The sequence below is a fragment of the Tauraco erythrolophus genome, chromosome 28 (genome assembly GCF_009769465.1).
Source record: "Tauraco erythrolophus isolate bTauEry1 chromosome 28, bTauEry1.pri, whole genome shotgun sequence".
In the NCBI taxonomy this organism is placed as follows: Eukaryota; Metazoa; Chordata; class Aves; order Musophagiformes; family Musophagidae; genus Tauraco; species Tauraco erythrolophus.
The window spans coordinates 3,165,195-3,184,274 of record NC_141492.1 but is presented as its reverse complement, the minus strand read 5'-3'; the positions used below and the strand labels follow the sequence as shown (position 1 = coordinate 3,184,274).

General features: G+C 61.6%; 1 protein-coding gene across 2 annotated transcripts; it reads right to left on the bottom strand.

Annotated features, from left to right (window-relative positions):
- On the bottom strand, window positions 1-6,868 carry TIPE1 (TNF alpha induced protein 8 like 1). 2 transcript variants are annotated; one of them, XM_086627915.1, is made up of 2 exons: window positions 6,850-6,868; window positions 1-1,001 (listed from the first exon to the last, which is right to left on the bottom strand). In XM_086627915.1, exon 2 carries the CDS (start codon window positions 997-999, stop codon window positions 439-441), a length of 561 nt encoding a protein of 186 aa, XP_086484041.1. In that variant the 5' UTR covers window positions 1,000-1,001; window positions 6,850-6,868; the 3' UTR covers window positions 1-438. The 2 variants fall into 2 exon arrangements, with proteins under 2 accessions (XP_086484041.1, XP_086484040.1); XM_086627914.1 differs by lacking the exon at window positions 6,850-6,868 and adding an exon at window positions 3,221-3,407.
- Between the last annotated feature and the right edge of the window lie 12,212 nt (window positions 6,869-19,080).

Below are 19,080 nucleotides of genomic sequence, written 5' to 3'. Positions count from 1 at the left end.
AGGTCTTACAACCGTTCATCCAAGCAACTGCCCACCTGCTCAGAGACACCTTGGAGGTGTTTGTTGCACACCGCGAGTCTTTGGTTTGGTTTTCCCCCAGGAGGGTTACAATAGAGTTTCAAGGTGAAGAGTCCAGTCCCCTGGACTCTGAGCTAAGAGCACTTAGTGGACAAAGGAAATCAAACTGTACAGCAGGAGCCCAGAAGCCCAGGATCACCTGGAAAGGACTCGGCCCAGCGCAGGGGGGGTTTGCAGACCCCAGGCGAGGGTTAGACAAAGTCAAGAGGTTCAATCTTTTGTATAAAGGAGGAGAAAATGAGCTAGCACTGCAGAGGAGACATGAGGCCTTGTGATGGTCAAAACAGGCGTATGTCCTTTCTTCGGTCTCACAGGAGGCAGAGTCCAGCAGTTGCTGCCAATGGCCCATCTTGACCAACTTCATATGCTGTCCTCCTCCAGCATCTTGTTAACCCCTTCGCAGATCCTCTTCAGGTGGGTGCGGTAGGGCTCGGACGGCCCGTAGAGAGCCGAGAGGAACTCGTAGTCCGCAAAGTGATTGAAGACGTGGTTGATGCGGGAGTGGGATTTGGCCGTCAGGTGGCCGTTGACAGCCTGGTGCAGCAGGTCCCGGCACTCCGTCAGCACACCCGACATGACCCTGCGGTCAAAGGTGAAGTCTATCTGGTGGAAGCTGACGGCTGTCATGGCCAAGGTATGCACCTTCTTGCGGAAGCGCTCCATCACCAGCAGCTCCTCGGGGTTGAACTGCCCGTTGCGGTAGAGCACGCCCAACTTCATGACAATCTTGATGAGGTTTTTGATGATCTTCTGGGCCTCTTTGCGGTTGTGAGTGTACTCCTTGGTGGCCCGGTAGAGCTCATCCAAGATCTCGCTGCTGGTGTCGTCAATGAAGACGTTGGCTATGGTCTTGGTAGCCATCTTGCTCAAGAGCTTCTTCTGGGCTTGCAGGGCCAAGTTCTTGGTGCTGAAGGTGTCCATCTCTGCAGAGGGAAGAGGCAAACACAGAGTTCAGCCCACGCCCCAGATCAGTCTCCATCCCGTCTCCTCCCCACGCAGCCTTTTAATAGGAGAAAGAGCATCTCGGGCCAACGGCAAGACCGAGAGGAGCTCCTGGGTGCTGGGGCAGGTGAGAGCTGAGCTTACGCCCTGGGTTTTGTTGGTGGGATGAGTTACAGGGCGTCCCCACCTTCCTTCCCTCGAACTCTGGGGAAGAAGCTACAGCGCAACGGGCAGCATCGGAGGCGAGTGAGGTCTCCCTACCTGAGCATCGCCCGCAACCCTCCATCCCCGTCTCCCTCCTGCGTCTGGTGCTGCCCTCCTCCCGGTGCAGAAAGGACTCTTGCCCCATCCTTTTAACAGTCTTTTTCTTCCTTAAAACCTGACTCATTTCCTGCAGGGTGAGCTGGGGGTGACCCAGGTGAGGGCTGAGTCACCCGCCGCAGGCAGCGCGGCCGCGTGCGGGCGTACAGCCCAGCATCTGCCGAGGCTGGGGCGGCACGGCCAGTTTGCAGCACCCACCGACGTGTGGCAAAGCCCTTTTCCCCGGCACTACCCGACCTGGTACAGCCATGCTGGCAGAGCTTGGACTCATTCTGCCGCTGGCTCCGCTTCTTCCGGAGCCGGCACGAGCATCGCATGGAGGCGAATTACTCGGCGAGCCAGAAACCTCACCCCCCCGCTCACCTACAGCCCGACTCCCCGCACCCCGGCGGGACTAAATCCATCAGATTACGGCTTTAAAAAACTGCTGCGAAGGAATAAAACGCCGACCCTGGAGACGCATCTTGCCCCGGGAAATCGCAGAGCTACAAATCGCGGGGAGGCGAGAACAGCGCGATAACAACCGGCTCCCGCGCCGGGATGGGTGGGCAGAGACAGGGGTTGCTTATGCAAGAGCCTGGCACGTGGCACGGTCAGCCTGGCAAAGCGGGAGCGGGGAAGGGATGGGATTGCGCTATAAATACAGCACCGGGGAAGGGAGAAGAGCTGTTTAAGCCAAAGGATGCTGCCGGTGTGAGAATGGAGGGGGATAAATTGGCCACGGATATGGAAAGGAGAGGAAAATTAAGGTTATTCTAGCACAGAACTGAGTCCATCCCCATCGTGGGCAGCACTGTGGACACCCCCAGTCAAGCCACCACCCATCCCAGACCCCTCCAGGGATCCTCGATCCCGCTCCTACCACCACGGGAGCGCACACCGGGCTCTTGGGAGCAAACCCTGGGTTTCCACAGGGCTGAGATACCCCACGGTGCTGCCCTGATCACCCCACGGTGATCGAGGCTCCATCTCACCGCAGCGGGTCGTGCAAGGGTGACTGTGCCAGATGAGCCCCAGCACCATCCAGCCGCTGGCTCCCGGAGCCCGAGGGCAGCCGGGGCTCTGCCAGGGCGTGAATTAAGCGAGCGGTAACGGAGCTGCCGCATGCGGCGTTATTTACAGCCTTCAGGAAAAACACGGAGGTTTGTAAGTATTTCCCTCGATGGGAAAACATTGATTTTTTGCCAGCGCGAGCTTCGAGCCGAAGCTCTCGCGTTTAATAAGACAGAAACAACAAAGCAGAGGCTGCTCTGGCAGAGCCGTCGGCAGCTCCCGAGCGGGTCAGGCTCATTTAATGCCAACAGTCCCATGTGTGAGATGGTGCCAGAGCCGAGCCCAAGGGATGGGCAGGATGGGCAGAGGCAGCGCGGCTCCGTCCTCTCTCCCTTGGCTCTTCGGGGGACTCGCTCTGCTTCCTTTTTCCGGAAAGAGCGGGGCTTTGCCACGGTGTTGGCACCCTGGAAGTCCCCTCCCTCGTGTCCCGTGGGGTGTCCTGGGCACCTCACCGGCGGCGGTGCCCGGATAAATAGCAATTCCCATGCCTGAGCTCTCTGTTCGGTGACCAGAGCCATAAAGCAAGTGCAAATTCCACCTACGGAGCCCAGCAAAAAATAGGAACCACCGGCTCTGACAAGCTGCCCTGTGCACCCACGGCTCCCAGTTAGCGACTGGCATCGACCCTCTGCTCCCAGCACCGAATAACACCCGGCTGCCCCGCAGCCCTCTCCTGCCAGGGACCAGGAAAACAAGCATCACTCATGGGGGTAAACTGAGGCACGACGTGGTGGCAGAGGGCCTTTCCTAGACTCCAAAAACGTGACTGCCTCCTTCTCCAGCACCCATGGGCTGTTTTGCAGGCCCCAAGGAAACCCAAGCTCACCTTCCGGCACGTTCGTTCCCACTCAGCACCAGGCCGGTTGACCCAGCACCCTCCGCACCACGCTCTGTCCCACCAGGACCTGCTGACTCAGCACCAACCGGCAGATTTCACTGCAACGAGCCGTTTTCCTGCCGGGAAGGGCCCTGCGACCCCATTGTTCACAGAGGGGCTGCTGTCGGCGCGCAGAAGAAGCAAGTCTTGCCCCGACGAGCAAACTCAAGACCGAAACAAACCACCCCGTTTCCTTCCTGTCGCTGAAGTTTCCAGCCCTACTCAGGGCTTGTTTTTTTCCCCCCCTTTCTTCTTCTTTTTTAATGAAAACGCCCTCAAAAACCAACTTCTGCCACTGAAAAAGAGCAGCCGGGCGTTGCTGTCACCGAGTCCCTCCCTGCTCCGGAAAAGCGCGGAGGTGCTGTGGTCCCAACGGTGGCTTTGGGGATAGTCCCAGCCCTTTTTTGGGGGGTTCTTCCACCCATTTTGCAGGTCTCGGGGGGTGTTTTGCAGCCCTGAGCGGTGGTGCGAGGGCTCGGCCCAAGGTTGGGCCATCCGGACGTCCCGTGTGATGGGGGATGTGGTGACACAGCCCAAGTCCCTGTCCTGGGGAGGGACGCGTGCCAGTGCCGGGGCTCAGCAGCATCCCGAGGGCTGAATCCAGCGCTGGCAGAGGACACAGCCCTGCTGGCACCTCCGCCAGCAGGTCTGGTGTTCCTCTCCACCAGGCTGGTACCCACGAGCATCTCATCCAACCTCAGCCCGCATCCCACGGGGACCTCCCCTAAAACATCTCCTACCCCACAACGGGCGCAAGCAAGAGCAGGGTCCGGCCCTCTCGTTAAAAAACATTAATTAAAGCTCCTGTCTCCAAAGGGAGAAGGACCACGAGACCGTCATCTCACCAGCCCCTGGAGTCAGTGGTGCTGGCACGTGCCACGGCAGAGTCACAGCCGACAGCTCCTTTACAGCAGAGGGGACAAATCCAGCAGCGGCGCTGTGCCAGGGTCATTTCTACCTGTCCCAAAGATCCCACTGCCCCCACCGTCTCCATCACCGGGTACACACCAGCGGCTCCTGGTGCCCGCTGCCCCCCCAAGCCCCCCCAGCTCCATCGGCACCGGGCTGAATATTTCATGTAGGAAAGCAAAAGCGCTTAAATAATTTACAGAGCAGCGCGGAGCATGAGCGCGGCGCGAGGGGAGGGCTGTGCCAAGCTCCAGCTGAGAGCAGAGGCACCTCAGCCTCCTCTTCCTCCTCCTCTTCCTCGCCGGGGCCATATTAACTTGTAGCCACTTTGCTACAAGTTTCCTCCGACACAGAAGCACCGTCTCCCCACCTGCGGTGAACCTTCACCAGGGCACATTGCCCCGGTTTTCCCTCCATCCCGAGGGCTGGTTCCTCCAGAAAACGCCCCTGCTCCGCACCCCAGCACCCCCAGTGCCCCAAATCCAGGGATGGGGGGGTGGGTGGGATCCCACTGTTCCGCTCTGTCCCCCAGCATCGCTTTTCACCAGCTCCCTGCGCCCTCAACCCCATTAATTAATTAAACCCCGCCACCGCCGCGCTGGATTACAAGAAGACGGGTCAGAGCGCCGGCGCGGCACGGGGATGTAACCGGAGAGCCCAACCGCCGCCACCGGCCCGTCCCCCACCATCTCTGACCCCTCCAGCTTCCAGACCCCATTTTACCAGCGGCGCAGGAGGAGGAGGAGGAGGAAGGAGCCACGCTGCCTTTTGCAACAACCGTCCCTCGCACGTTGCCATGGGTGCAAACAGCACCGAGAGCCGCCGGATTCGGCGCGTGTGTGCCGAGCCGGGTGAGGCCAGAGAGGAAGCCACTAAGTAAACACCTCGCCCGAGGAAAAACTCATTTCTTGGCAAGGCTGGCAAAAATCCACGGCCGCCGCGGCTCCTTGCAGCCGGCCACGAGGCTGGAGATGCACCGGCATCACCTCGGCCAGGCAACCGCATGGTGCATCTTGCTCCGCTCGGTCCCGGCGCTGGTGCCAGCGGTGCTGCCAAACGTTCCATCGTCTCTGGAACCAGGATCTGAATGCCTCCATCCCATAATCTCCTTCTCGTAGGTGCCCACACCGGGGCTGCATTCACAGCCTCGGCGCGGGCACCTGTGGGAAGGAGCAGAAGTTTTTTGGTTATCCGCCCCGGCAACTCCAACGTGTCTGTGCAAGAAACCGGGCGGCCGATCCGAGGGGGCTCTGGCAATGCCAATGCCAGGCGTGGGTGGTGAATCCCGCCGGCGCTTCCCGTTTGCCAGCACCGCGTGGGAAAGGGATCTTGGCATATGAAGCCAGTACTGACCGCAGTTGCTCCGGCACTTGGGGTGGGGGTAAAATCCCGAGGTGCTGCCCGGTGCCGATTTGGGATGGGGGAACTGAACTGGCGCCGTATTGAGGAATCTTCCTGGGATTACCGTGCCTTGGAGTGCGGAGGCAGCTGCAGCACGGAGAGGAGGAAGAGGAGGAGGAGAAGGAGGAAGGGGGGATTATTTTACAGAGAGGAGGAAGAGGAAGGGGGGGTTATTTTGAAGCATCTGTCTCGCCTTCCATTTCCTCCTTTTCTTTATTGAGCTGCCATCAAGCCGCTCTCTCCGGCACCAACTTCCTTTCTCCTTCGACCAGAGCAGCCAGAGGCTCAGGAGACTCATGGGGAAGTGGAAAACGGAGCCGGAGGAGAAGGGAGGGGGGAAAAACAGAGGTCAAACCACCGGCCGTCTGTCCGGCTGTCCCACGGCAGGGCCTCGGTGCATCACATGCTTCCTGCACCGGAATCAGCGAGGACAAAGCCGCTGCGGGAGGGAAGAAAAGCTCCGCGGGATAATTTGGATCCGGTGCTGGGCTTGGGGTCAGTAAAGAATATTTACAGCCCAAATCCTTTCACACTCCAGAGCCAATAAAGCTTTGGTTGGTGGGAGTTGGGAAGTTTTACATCCAAGCCTGCTGCTCCAGGAGGGATCCGGCCTCGCCGAAGGGATTTGTTTCTCTGGGAATGGAGGAATTTCATCCCTTCAAGCCCAGGGACGGGCAGCGGCCGGGTGCGGAGGAAGGATGAGGCGATGCGCGAAGCCAAGCGCTGCCATGGGCACCCGGCCCTGCTCTCGCACACGGGCTCCGGGCGAGACATCCCCATGGCCGGAGGCTCCGGTGCTTTCTCCAAGCTCCCGTTCCAGCAGCGTTTCAAGCCCCCCTTGGATTTCCCCCTGGTTTTGGGGGGAAATCACCCTTTCCCCATGTTTTACCCACCTGGGGAAACTGAGGCACGGCCAGGGGCTCCCGGGAACAGCCCCGGGCTCTGCCCACCCAGCAGCTCCCGCCCCTCGGGCTCCCTAAACCCTCGGTGTGTCCCCCCGGGGCCACGCTGCCCCGCGGGCCAGGGGAACCGCCGGTGCTCGGCGACACCGTGGGGGACCAGTGCGATGGCCCGGCAGCTGCGCTTGCCTCCGGGGACGTCAGGCTTCGCCCCGCTGCCGGTCCCGGAGTCGGAAGCACGAACCGAGCCGATACCGAGTCCCCCCACCCCATGGACCGGGAGGAACCGGGGTGAACCGGGGGTTACCGAGGGGGGCCCGATCCCGGCAGCGCTGCACCGGCGGGCAGCAGAGCCCGGCCGGCCCTTACCTGCTGCCTGCCTCGGGGGTGCGCGATGCCAGGACCGGGGCTGCTCCGGTGCCCCCGGCGGGACGGGGCGGGACGGGGCGGGGCGGGGCCGGGCAGGGGCGGGGTTTCGTTTCCCGCGGTGCCTCTCCCTGCCCGGGCACGGCGGTGCCCCCGCAGCCCGTGCGCGGTGCCCGGTCCCCGGCGGGTCCGGGGCTCCCGCCCGCGGCTGCTGCCAAGTCCCGAGCAGGACCGAGAGCGGCGGCGGCGGGGGGGCGGGGCCTGTGGGCAGTGCCAGCCAATGGCGGCGCGGGGCTTGCTACGAAGCAGCCAATGGGAGCGCGCCGCGGGAGGTTTTCCCCCCCCACCCCACCCCGGGGCGGGAGCGCGCCCGCGGCCCGTGGGTGCGCGCCCGGCGTGCGTGGGCCGGTGCCGTTATCGCGGCGCGGGTCGGGCACGACGGTGCCGGGCACGGGGACTCCCTCGGGTCCGCACGGAGCCGCGCGGGTGGCGGGGACGCGGGCGGGTGGCGGGGTCCCGCGCGGGTGCGGCGGTCCCGCGTGGGAGTGCCGTGGTGCCGGGGCGCTTTTGGACGAGCGTTTTAGGAGGGCGCTGGTGAGCGCAGGCAGCACCGAGGGGTCCCGCGAAAAGTCACCGCTCGCCCACCCTGGCGGGGGGTTTCTGGGTGCGCCGTGGGGGTGTGACACCCGTGGGAAGGCGAGGACGGGCGTGGGGGTCCGCGGGGCGCTTGTTCCAGCGCCTCCATCCCCACACCGGGTCCCTTCCGCCCCGCTCCCGCCCTTCCCCAGTGCAGCGTGGGGGGGATCGGGGAGGGGCGCTGCCCCCTGCCCTAAAACCCCCACCCAGCCCCAGTCCACCCACCACCACCAGCACATACTGGGGACAGGCATCTCCTCCGCTTCGCCAGAGGAGTGGGGGCCTGGCATGGTGGGTGGCGAGTGGCAGCAGCCCCCACAGTGGGCGAAGGGCTCCCCATAGGTGCCCTCCAAGCCGGGCAGCCCCGGCCCCGCTGCCAGCCCATGTCGGAGGATTTTGTAGACCGGGGTGTGGCAACCGGAGTGGCACGGCCGTCAGCTCGTTCCGCTGCCGGGGACCCCGTGAGACCCCGTGAGCCCCACGGTCCTGCCGAGCCTTGCCAAGGTTTGCGCCCCAGTTTCCGAGCTCCCAGCATCAGGGCTGTCGGAGCATCCTTCTTCCTCCTCCTTCCTCCTCCTTGCAGCTCCGTGGGAAGGAGCCACCATGCGGGATCCTAATTCCAAAAGGTGGCATTAAACAGATTAAAGGTGGGATTTAGAGCGGATTAAAGTTCGGCTTAACCAGATCTTTGACTCGAATCTCGGTCTCACGCAGCAGCTGGGAAGTGAACCTCAGCCCCCCACGTCCTCCCCAGCCCCCTCCAGCCCTGCCGTTCCCCCACACCACAGAGATGCCCAACACTCCCGAGGCATCGCCCACCTCGAGCCCCAGCTCCTGCCGCTGCCAAGGATTTGCTCCTGGCCCCACGTTGTGCCGGAACAGCCAGAGCAGCTGTTGCCACTTGCCCGAACAGTTGCAGCATCAACCTGCCCGGCATAAATCACCCTCCCGGGTTCATCTGTTCCTGGTGACTGCTGCAACGAGCCGTTAGCCAGGAACAGCCCGGCACGGGCCTGCGGGCCAAGGAGACGGTGAGGGATTGGGGAGGAGGTGGCGAATGGAGCGGGGGAAGAACCAGCAGAATGTGCTGGTTTCCCCTGGCAGGACCAGCTTCTGTGTGGCATCTGGCACTGCACCCCCATCGCTGCCCTGTCCTGTGCCCCATCCCGTATCCCCATCACTGCCCTGTTCTGCATCCCCATCGCTGTCCCATCCCTTGTCCCCATCGCTGGGACACCCCTGCCACCCCGGCTGCTGTGCTCACCCCGCTCAGGCTGTTGCTGAAGGTGCTGCAGAGGGCGATGGGCAGCACTGGGCATATGGGGGCACCCTGCTCCCCCAGTGCACTCCCAGTGTGCACCCCTCCATTCCCTGTCTCCAGCCTCTCCCAGGGAGTATCTCAGGGACGATCCCCTGCGTTGCACCACTCTTCACCCCACTCCCAGCCCTGGAGCCAGACCCCAAACCCTCCCGGGGTCTCAGCAGTGGGTGGGGGGGTGCTGGGCTGGGACCCATGGGGCTCACCCCAGCAGAGCCGCATCGCTACCAGGTGGCACTGGCCCGGGGGAGCGATGGAGCGGCCATTGCTGATGAACGAGGGACGAGAGCTGGAGCCACGCAAAAACAGAGAATAAAAGAAGAGAAGAAACAGGATCTGGGCCAGCGCACGCGGCCTCTCCCCCCACCCTCACCCCCCCCCCCGCCACTTTCCTCCTCACCTCCTTTCAATGAAATAAAATGGTGTTTGCAGCAGCTCCTCTCCCACACGGTGAGCATCGCCCCGCACTCAGGAGGTCGCGCGTCTCATCCCACTCCTCGCCCGCCATGTCCCACCTCAGCAGCCGGCACACGGCCAGTGCCACCCGCCCCGGCTGCTGCCCACTGGGTGCAGGGGGGGTTCGGCTCCGGGTGAGGAGGGACCATGGGAGAGGCAGTGCCTGAATAATTCACAAGAGCTCAGCCAGAGAAACTGGAGCTGCTGCTCGCCCGGTCGCAGGGGAGCACTGGGAAGGGCACGGAGCTGCTCTCTGTCCTCCTCTTTGTCCCCAGCGTCGCTTTGTCCCTCTGCTGCAAGGACCCCATCGCCATCAGCCTCGCGGGCAGGTTTTTGGGGGCACAGCCCTGGATCCGATTGGACCAGGATCCCCGAGAGCACCCCAGCACCCAGCACCACCTTGGTGCTGAGCCCATGGTGGTGCAAGTGGACAGGGCGTCCCCAGCACCCACGTGGCCCCATCAGGATGGTACCCACAGCTCCTGGGACAGGGGACTGCCTCGCACCCCATAAAGTCCCTATTGTCACCGGGGCACGTGCAGGGTGGGGAAATACCCTCAGGGGGTGGTGAATCCCCCAAGCCCTTCCCATCATTGCCGGCATTTTGCATTCCCATGGCTCCCCTCCCATGCCCCGCGCAGCTGCGCCTCACCACAATGGCCCCTTCTTGCCGCGTCACCGGCGCCGGCTGTGCCGCCTCGGCCCCTTCCCCAGCACCGACCTTCCCTGCTGGTGGCCCAGGCAGAAAAATCCATCCCTGTAAAACCAAAATCCATCCCAGCAGCTGCTGGCTCCAGAGGAGAACTGCGAGCTGGGGATGCTCTCCCCAGCGTGCACCGGACCAGTTATCCCAGCGATGCACCGGGATATTTAGCCAGCGTTGGATGGAAGGAAAGGGAGGGCGGGGGTGTCACTCAGGGGTGCTGATAGTTTTGGGGGCAGCACCCAAAGGGTGTCCGTGGGGACAGGCTGTGGCTGTGGAAGGACCATCCAGCTCCAGCATCCCAGCAAAGACATGGTGACCGATGCTGAGCCGGGGTGAGGCTCATCCCTGCCTGATGGGGCACCCATGGGAGAGGAACTGCTGCAGGAATGAAGGATCCCTTGGAGCCAGGGAAGTGTTTTCTCCCTGTGGTGACCCTGCACGGAGCTCCTGCAGCCTCCGGAGGAGGTTTTTCAGGAGGTGCTGGCTCGCTTGCTCCCAGTTCGTTGCCTCCGGACACCACTTGTGACAGCACATGAAGCCCCTCCGACCCCTCCGGCCCCTCCGGAAAGGCTACAGATCTCATCTGGGATTATTAAACCCTCCAAAGACGGAAGCAACTCAACGAACTTCATCAAGGACGCAATAAAAATAGGCAGAGCCCGGCACTGGTGGCATCACTGTCACCAGCCACCACCCCGGCAGGACCCAGGGTGGGGGGACGTTAACACTGGGGTCTGCTGATCAGAGGTGCTGCCCCCCCGCACCCTGGAGATTTGGGGATCCCCGGGCCCCTGTGAGCACCCACCATCAGTAATTACAGCTGTATCCCAATCCTGCGTGTCCTCTCCCGGGGGGTTGGGGCTGGAGGAGCCCTGTCCCGGGCGCTGAGTCCCGGTGAGTCCCCCACAAAGGGCTCTTGCTCCTGCCAGGACCAGCTCTGCCAGGATGGCTGCACTGGGGGGGTCAGATCTGGGCAGTGGCAGGGGAGAGCGCATCCCCCCAGGGAGGGGGTTAAATGGGCCTGCTGAGCCAGAGGGGTGACACCCAGGGTACTCGTCCTTGGGGTGCGAGGGTATCTTTGGGGTGGTGGGTGCAGCCTGATGGGAGATGAGGGGTGATGGTGCTGGTGGGTGTCCCCGGAGGTGGCACCCGGGCTGGCAGGGTGCTGGAGCAGGGCACAGCTGTACGAGGTGCGCCCTGACATCACCTTGTCACCACTCACTGGGGGGGCACTGGGGGCCAGTCCCCAACCCCAGGGATTAACCCCTTTGTTCCTGGTGCTCCTTTTTGCCGGGAGCCCCGTCTCCCCCAGCACCCCTCCAGAACAAAGGGCTTTCGTGGGTCCCCAGGGACACGTCCCTGAGTGGGACAAGTCCCCACCCAGCAGCGTCCCCCGCCACCCCTCCTGGGCCGATGGCAAGCTGGGCGCTCAGTGTGACCCGTTCACTGGGCTCGTTAGAGGGGCAGCGAGGCTGAGCCTTGGATGCTTAATTCGGGTCTGGGGGCTGCTGAGAGGGACCCCGTGGCGGGGCACGTGCCGAGCTGTGCCGAGCCATGCCCAGCACAGGGCCCCGGGCACGTTCTGGCCGCACCGGCCGGGACAAAAGCAAATGTAGGTTAAGCACAAAGCGATGCGGCTGCTGCACCGGGGGGGGACACGGGGCAAGCGCCCGCCGCGACCTCCCGCTGCAATTAGCTAATTGCTCCGTATTCCCGTGCGAGGGAGACGCTGTTATCGCTCCCTCTCTGCTAAAGCCACCCTGGGGACACTGTCCCCTCCCAACGGTGCCCCGCTTCCTGCCGCAGTGCAGGGGGGGCTCGGGCTGGACGGACGGGGAGCGCATCACCCCCCAAAACCTGCTGCCCCTGACGTAGCTGGATGTGGCATCCCAGATGTCACCTGGTGAGGACGGTGGGGACGATGCTCTTCCTCAGCGCCAGGGATGGATCCAGATTTCTCCCACGTTTTGGGGGTGCCCTGCCACACCCCGAGGCTTCAGGATCCCTCCTGGCCAAATTCTGCCCAACCTGTGGAGTGGGAATCGGAAACATGGCACTTGGAGTGAATGTGGGAACCTGTGACATCATCACAAGCGTGCATGACAAATGACATCATCAGACAGAGAGGGCCCTTGTTATGTCACCTTGCTAGTTGGAGGCAGCCCCAGGCTTTTGGGTGATGGCAGTGAGGACAAGGGGGTGTGGGGGCAGGCAGGATGCTGATGACATCATCAGCATGATCCATGACATCAAGAGGGGGCAGAGAGGGGTCTGGGCAGGCTGTGCTGGAGCACACGAGGTGTGGAGGAGGAAGATGAGGAGGAGGAAAAAGGCACTGGCTTCATGGAGCAGTGTCCCCAGCTCGTGGTCACAGAGCCTGCCCTTGCGCTGGTGACATATCGACTGACAATTCTTAATCAAGTGGATTATTAATTAGCAGAAGAGGCCGGCTGCTTAATCCTCCCCATACTGGGTTTATGCTAACGGAGCTGGTTATCGCGGCGCGGCCGCGGCAGCGTGAGCTGTAATCGCAGATTTAATCAGACGGAACGTTCCCCTGCCGCCCCGGCGTGCCATTGTGCTGGGACCAGCCATCCCAGTGTGCTGCTGTGCCAGGACCCTCGTGCTGGCCTGGGGCATCCAGCCACCAGCAGAAAGGAATTCTTGCACCCATGCTGCCGTCCCTGTGCTTTGGGGTGATGACCTCACCCACCGTGGGCATTGGTGACCCAAAAACCACAGAGTTTCACCCCAGAACTGGTGGATGTCACCACAGGACTCGCCCTGGTGCGGCAGGACGGGCAGCCAGCGGTTGGGCACCCGGCACAGCACCTGCCACACACCTCCGTGCCACCTGGGTCACGTGGGTGGAGGTGACATGGGTGTCCCCGGTGCCACACGTGCCCCCAGCCAGGGGGATCATTGCACCAGTGGCCGTGCCATGGAGGGTGCAGGGTGCTGGGGACCAGTCTTGCACAGTGCATCACACCAGCCTTGCCCGGGGGGATGTTGCCCACCGAGGAGAGCAGCTGGGCCACACGTGCGGCTTCGTGCCCACTGTCCCCACTCGCCCGCCGGATCGGGGACCAACTCCTTCACCCCCATCTGAGCTGACGCTGGAGCCGTCCTCACCGCAGCTGCTGCCGTTTGCCAGATCCATCCCGCGTTTCGCTGCCTTGTCTCCGCCATCCATCGAGGTCCCCGCAGCCAGGGGGGGTGCAGGTTTGCTCCCCACATCCGTACCCACAGTGCCAGCCCTCCAGCACCACGGGGATCTGGGCTCCGAGAGTTTTGTTCACCATTTTGGAGCAGGCAATTTAATTTGGGTCTAATCCTTTCCAGGGCCGGGCTCGTTTCCCCGCGCGGCTGTCGGCGGAGATTTCCCAGCCCTAATTAAAGCTCCGGGCGCGTGTGGCGGCGTTCCCTGGGGATGCTTCCCCGGCCTCCCCCTTTCCCGTCAAGATCAAGGGGATAAACCAATGTTACCGGCAAAGTTAACGCCGCGGCAGCCGAGGGAAGCGGCGACGAGCCCTGGGCTGGCAACAGCCACGGCCCCGGCGGCGAACGCCTGCACCGAGCGCTGCGTCGGGCTCTGGCGGGGTGGCAGCAGGGGCTCGTGGCACAAGTTGGGCAGGTCTCAGCCCAGCACCGTGACACCTTCCCATGGCCTCACGGGGTGCGCGGTGCCACCGAACCGCCACGTTGCCCGGCCGAGTGTCCCTGAGACCGGCAGGAGGGGAGGCTTTGGGGTGCCACAGCCCCCGGCGGGCAGCACCCTCTCTCAGGGTGCCACCTCCACCGTCCCTCTCCCCCTCCCCACCTGCACCCCAAAATGAACCTGTCATGGCCCAGAGCGCCCTGCTGACCCCAGCAAGGGGCACCTGGGCTGGCACCCACCCTGGTGAGGCGGGATAGCGGAGCCATCTCTGCAGGCAGCTCTGCCCGTGCCCACCGACCGACCGAACCTGGCACCGTCTGTGCCAGCTCCCGCCTGCCAACCAGCTGCCCCAGCACCGTGGCACCCGACCAGGGGGTGGTTTGGCAGAAGGGGACACGCAGCCCCCACAAACCCACCCGCAGCCCTGCAGGGCTGTTCCGCAGGCGGGGGCTGCGTGGTGCGGGCAGAGATGCTGCCTGGCACAGCTGCTGCCCGCTTAATTGTGCCCAAAGCCCAACAGATGGTGCGAACGGCTTCAAGATGTTCTGCAACATTTCGGTGCCGCTGGGTCCCTTCTGCACCCCAAAACCTCTCCATCGCCACGGAAGGTCAGGACAATCCCTGTGTTCCTGGCACAGGGGGGGCACACGCACACGGTGACCGCAGTCGTGGTGGCCAAGACGGGGGAATTAAAGGGAATTAAACCATTTGTTGGGCTCCCGCCGCCTGGCGCTGTCCCCACTCTAATCCCTGCCCACGCTGCCCTTCCTGCCCGCACCTCCGTCACCTGCCCCTTGGTCCCGGGGGACAAAAGCCCCTTTGCCAGCGCTGGCCGTGGCAGCGCCATGTGGCCGCGGCAGCTGGTGGCAGCAGCTGGATGCTGGGGTGGGGGGTGTCGCCTCCATCCCGGTGCCCATCCCGGGGGGTTTCGTGCCGTGGGGGGCGTCAGGAACCCTCATGGCTTCTTCCAGCCATGCCAGGGTCCTGCCACGCTCCCTGTGGGAAGGATACAGCCCCGCTCCGCTCACTGGAGCCCATCGCATGTCCCAGACTCTGTGGTTTGGCCACGTCTCCAGTTGTGCCAGGCTGTCCTGCCACGGCACTCAGAGCTGTGCCAGGGCCCAGCACCCACCGAGCAGCCCAGGGCAGTGTGTCACCCCCAAACTGAGCCTGGCTGGTGCTGGGCCACATCCTGCGTGGTGGTGCAATGCCAGCACTCAGCATGGCTGTACTGTGCCAGCACCCAGCACCCAACCCTGACACCCATCGCCCATCATGGCTGTTCTGCACCAGCACCAATTACCAGCACCCAGCACCTGGCATGACTGTACTGCACCAGCACCAGTTACCAGCACCCAGCACCCAGCACGGCTGTGCTACACTGGTACCCCGCACCAACACTTAGCATCCAGCCCTGGCACCCAGCACCCAGCATAGATGTACCAGACCAGTATCCAGCAGCAGCACCCAGCATAGCTGGACTGGACTGGCACCTAGCACCAGTCCCTGCCGCTGGTATGATGATACTGGACTGGCACCCAGTTACCAGCACCCAGTGCTGGCACCCAGCACCCAGCTCAGCTGCACTGCACCAGCACCAGTTACCAGCACCCAATCCTGGCTGTGCTGCACCAGCACCAGCACCAGCACCAGCACTCAGTACCCAGCACCCAGCACCCAGCCCAGCTGTGCGGCTCCTCCGCCTGCCCCCCCGCACACCACACCAGGGTGAGCCGTATTTCCAGGCGCCTTTGATGAATTATTTATCAGGCAGGTGACCTCATTCATTCACATCGATTTTCCTCCGTGTCACTCCAATTCCATCATCCTGCTCCTGGAACTGGCGCGCAGGCGGCACGTCAGGTACCACCGCGGGGACGGACTGGGACTGCTCCGCTCCTGGCATGAGCCGAAGGCCCTTCACCAGCTCAGGGATTATTATTGTTGTTGTTGTTGTTGTTATTATTATTATTATTATTATTATTATTATTATTATTATTACTATTATTACTATTACTATTATTACTATTATTATTATTATTTACTATTATTACAATTATTATTAGCATTGGCATTATTATCATTAAAATTAAGAAGATAAAATAAATACACAATAATAATGTAAATACATAATATACACATATAAATATATTATCACTGGTATTAATATTATTAATAATATTAATATTATTACTTGTATTGATAATATTATTAATAATATTAATATTGGAATCATTACCTTCCTCCTGTCCCCCCAGGACCTCACAGCACCCTGGGCTGTGCCCACCCTGCCCAGTGCAGACAGACCCACAGGTGCCCAGCCTGACACCGACGCAGCTACCAGCAGGTGGGTGGCCCAGGGCCACCGAGGCCCACGTTGTCACCTCTGTGGGGTGTCCCCAGGTGGGTGCCCCCGGGTGGGGGGGGTGACATGGCACCCTGGCTGCCCACCGTAACCCATCGCCTTAAGGATGCGGGTACCAAGGCATCATCGAGTTAAAACCAGAAACATAGTTATATTTGAAATAAAATGTTCTTCTCCGGGTTCAACCAGATGCTTGGGTTTATTTAAAATATTTATATATTAAATATGTGTATGTCTGGGTTTATATATATATATAAAATATATATATAAAATATCTAAAAGAAATATATATATGTATATATTTGGACCCCCAGTGCAGCTGCCCTGGAGCTGCCCCGGCCCCAGGCCCACCCAGCACCCACGAGGAGATGATGGAGCCTGGAGGGGGGCCGCATCCTTCCAGCCCAACCGAGGGGTTTCCAGGTGGGGGGAGCTGCACTGAGGGGGTGCTGGGCCCTGGGCTGCAGGATATTGCCGCGGTGGGCTGGAGCTGCAGCTCCTTCCCAGCTGCTTATGCCTGGCTGAGCACTCCGTGCCTCAGTTTCCCTCCGGGATACCACTGCCCCCGGCATCTCTGCAGCCCAGCATCCCTCTGGCCAAGCATCCCGCACTGGCTGATGGCCAATCCCCTTCTCGAACCTAAGGATACCCCAAATTCGGTCCTCCACCCCAGCGATGTCTGGCGAAGCCGGACCTGCGGCGGACGAGCGGGGTGGCCGCCCAGTGCCATTGTCCCCTGACAATGGGGCCGCCCGGCCCCGCGCCCTGACGGCGCCGGTAGCCCAAATCTTTGCCTCCCGTCTCCCGGGTGACGGGGCTGCCAGCGCTCACCCACATCCCTCCTTTCATCCTTTCTCCTCTTGATCTTCGGCGCGGCGGCTCCCCGCGCTCCTCTCCATCTCCCTCGCCTCGGCGGGACGCGGGAGCCGGTGGCAGCCAGGAGCGAGGATGCTGCGGTGGGGATGAAGGCAGGGCTGGGGGTGGTGAGGATGAGGAGTGGGGGAGAAGGCAGGGCTGGGGGGATGGATGGAGGATGAAGGAAGGGTTGTGGGTGATGGAGATGGGGGATGGAGGTGAAGACGGAGGATGAAGGCAGGGTGGGGGGTGATGGAGATGATGGGTAGGGGATGAAGGCAGGGCTGGGGGGATGGAAATCCTCCCTGGGGAGGGCCGATGGGGAGCACAGAGAACACCTGCATCCTCTGGCAGTGGGCCCATGGACAAGCAGCTCCCCTTCACTGCACCTCCCCTTCTCCCCTTCTCCTCTTTTCCCTTTTTTCCCCATTTTCCCCCTGCCCCACCTACGGAGGCTGCACAGAGGTGGGGCCATGATCCTGCCCTTTCAGGGACACATCGATGGGTTGCAGAATCAAGCACCTGATGCAAACCCCATGGCCACAACCACCATCTCCTCGTGGCCACAACCATCTCTCCATGACGACAAGCACCATCTCCCCATGACCACAACATCTCCCCATGACTACAACCACCATGTCGCCATCACCACAACCACCATCTCCCCATGACTACAACCAACATCTCCTCATCACTACAACCATCTCTCCATGGCCACAATCATCTCCTCATCACCACAATTATCTCACCATGACCACAACTACCATCTCCCCATCACCACAACCACCATCTCCCCGTGTACAGGCAGGGCAGTTCAACCACCATGGACAGGAGGACAGACAGGCATTGGTGGGACCACGCTCCCTCCACCATGCCGGGACAGTGACACCGGGCTCGACATCGTGGCACAAGCTCCAGGGAGGATTGATCCAACTTCTCCTGCTCCTTCCAACCCCTCCTACACACCCTTCCTGGAACAGGTTTTTCCCAGCCCAGGGAGCCAAGCGGAGCCGCCAGCAGCCCAAACTTGTTTCCATCCCTCCCAAAATTCACCCAGATCCAATACCAGCTGGGGCGTGTAGAGATGGAGCCGGGAAATTTCCTCCCCAGAAAAAGTGGAATTTCAGAGCCAGGTGGGCTCAGCTCCAAAATCTTGGGGGATTTGGCCATGGCAGAGGAGGGACCGATGGTGCTAAGCGATTTCTAAGCAGCTTTTTTGCAAAAACAAAGGAAAATCTTCGCCAGAAAACGTTATTTTGATCACTTTGGCAACCGCGAGTGGTTTCGAAGTGGAGCTTTGTGTTCGGAAATGGACTCAAATGTAGAGAAGATGGAGATGGAGAAGAGAACAAGCCTGGCCCAGCTCCCTTCCCTTCCCAGCACCTGGTGCAAGATCTGGCCAGGTGGGATGGGCAGTGGCCCAAGGATGGGGGAGAGTCACTGGGGTCTTGTGTGGGGCTGGGGCCGGTGCTGAGGGGTGGGAGCAAAGCCACCTGGAAATCCCATGGGAGCTGGGATGGAGCTTTGCAGCACCCCACATCCCCCCCCCCGCCCCAAATCCCCTAAGAAAAAGGGCAGGATTCGACCTCCCTTCCTGAGAAGGTTCAGTGGTGAAGAACCAGGAGGGACATGGCTGGAGAACCAGGAGAGATGTTATTGCATGGGGCAGGAGGAACCAGGAGGGACCATCATCAGGGGGCTGGATGGACCAGGGGGGCATCATTGCTCAGGGCCAGGAGGAACATGGCTGGAGAACCAGGAGGGACATCACCGCAGGGCCAGAAGGAACCAGGAGAACCTGGAGGGACCAGGAGGGATCAGGAGAACCTGGAGAGACCATTAGGGACAAGACTCCAGGACCAGGAGGGATGCTGTCACATAGGGCCAGGAGAGACACAGTCAGAGGACCAGGAGACACCAGGAGAGCCATTGTCACAGGGCTGGATGGGACCAGGAAGGACACTGTCACCACCTGGGAGCACCTGAGGACACCACAGCCCCGGGGAAGCTCCAGCGCGGGTGGTGGGAATGGCCGTGGCCGGGAGAGACGCTCTCGCCCGCGCTTCGCTACGTGATGGTGATTAAGTTGCTTCCCTTCGTTATGGTCCCTCGGGGAGGTGTTAAACAGCTGCTAATAAAGACGGATGTTCCTGACGTGGCGTCTCCGGAGCTTTTACATCCATCGGATTTCGGGAAAAGCCACCGAAGTGCCCAGCGCCACCGGCCAGAGCAGCGGCGGT

What these genes read in the sequence shown, in the direction of transcription:
- TIPE1 (XM_086627915.1), bottom strand. Translation starts at nt 999, where the DNA reads ATGGACACCTTCAGCACCAAGAACTTGGCCCTGCAAGCCCAGAAGAAG.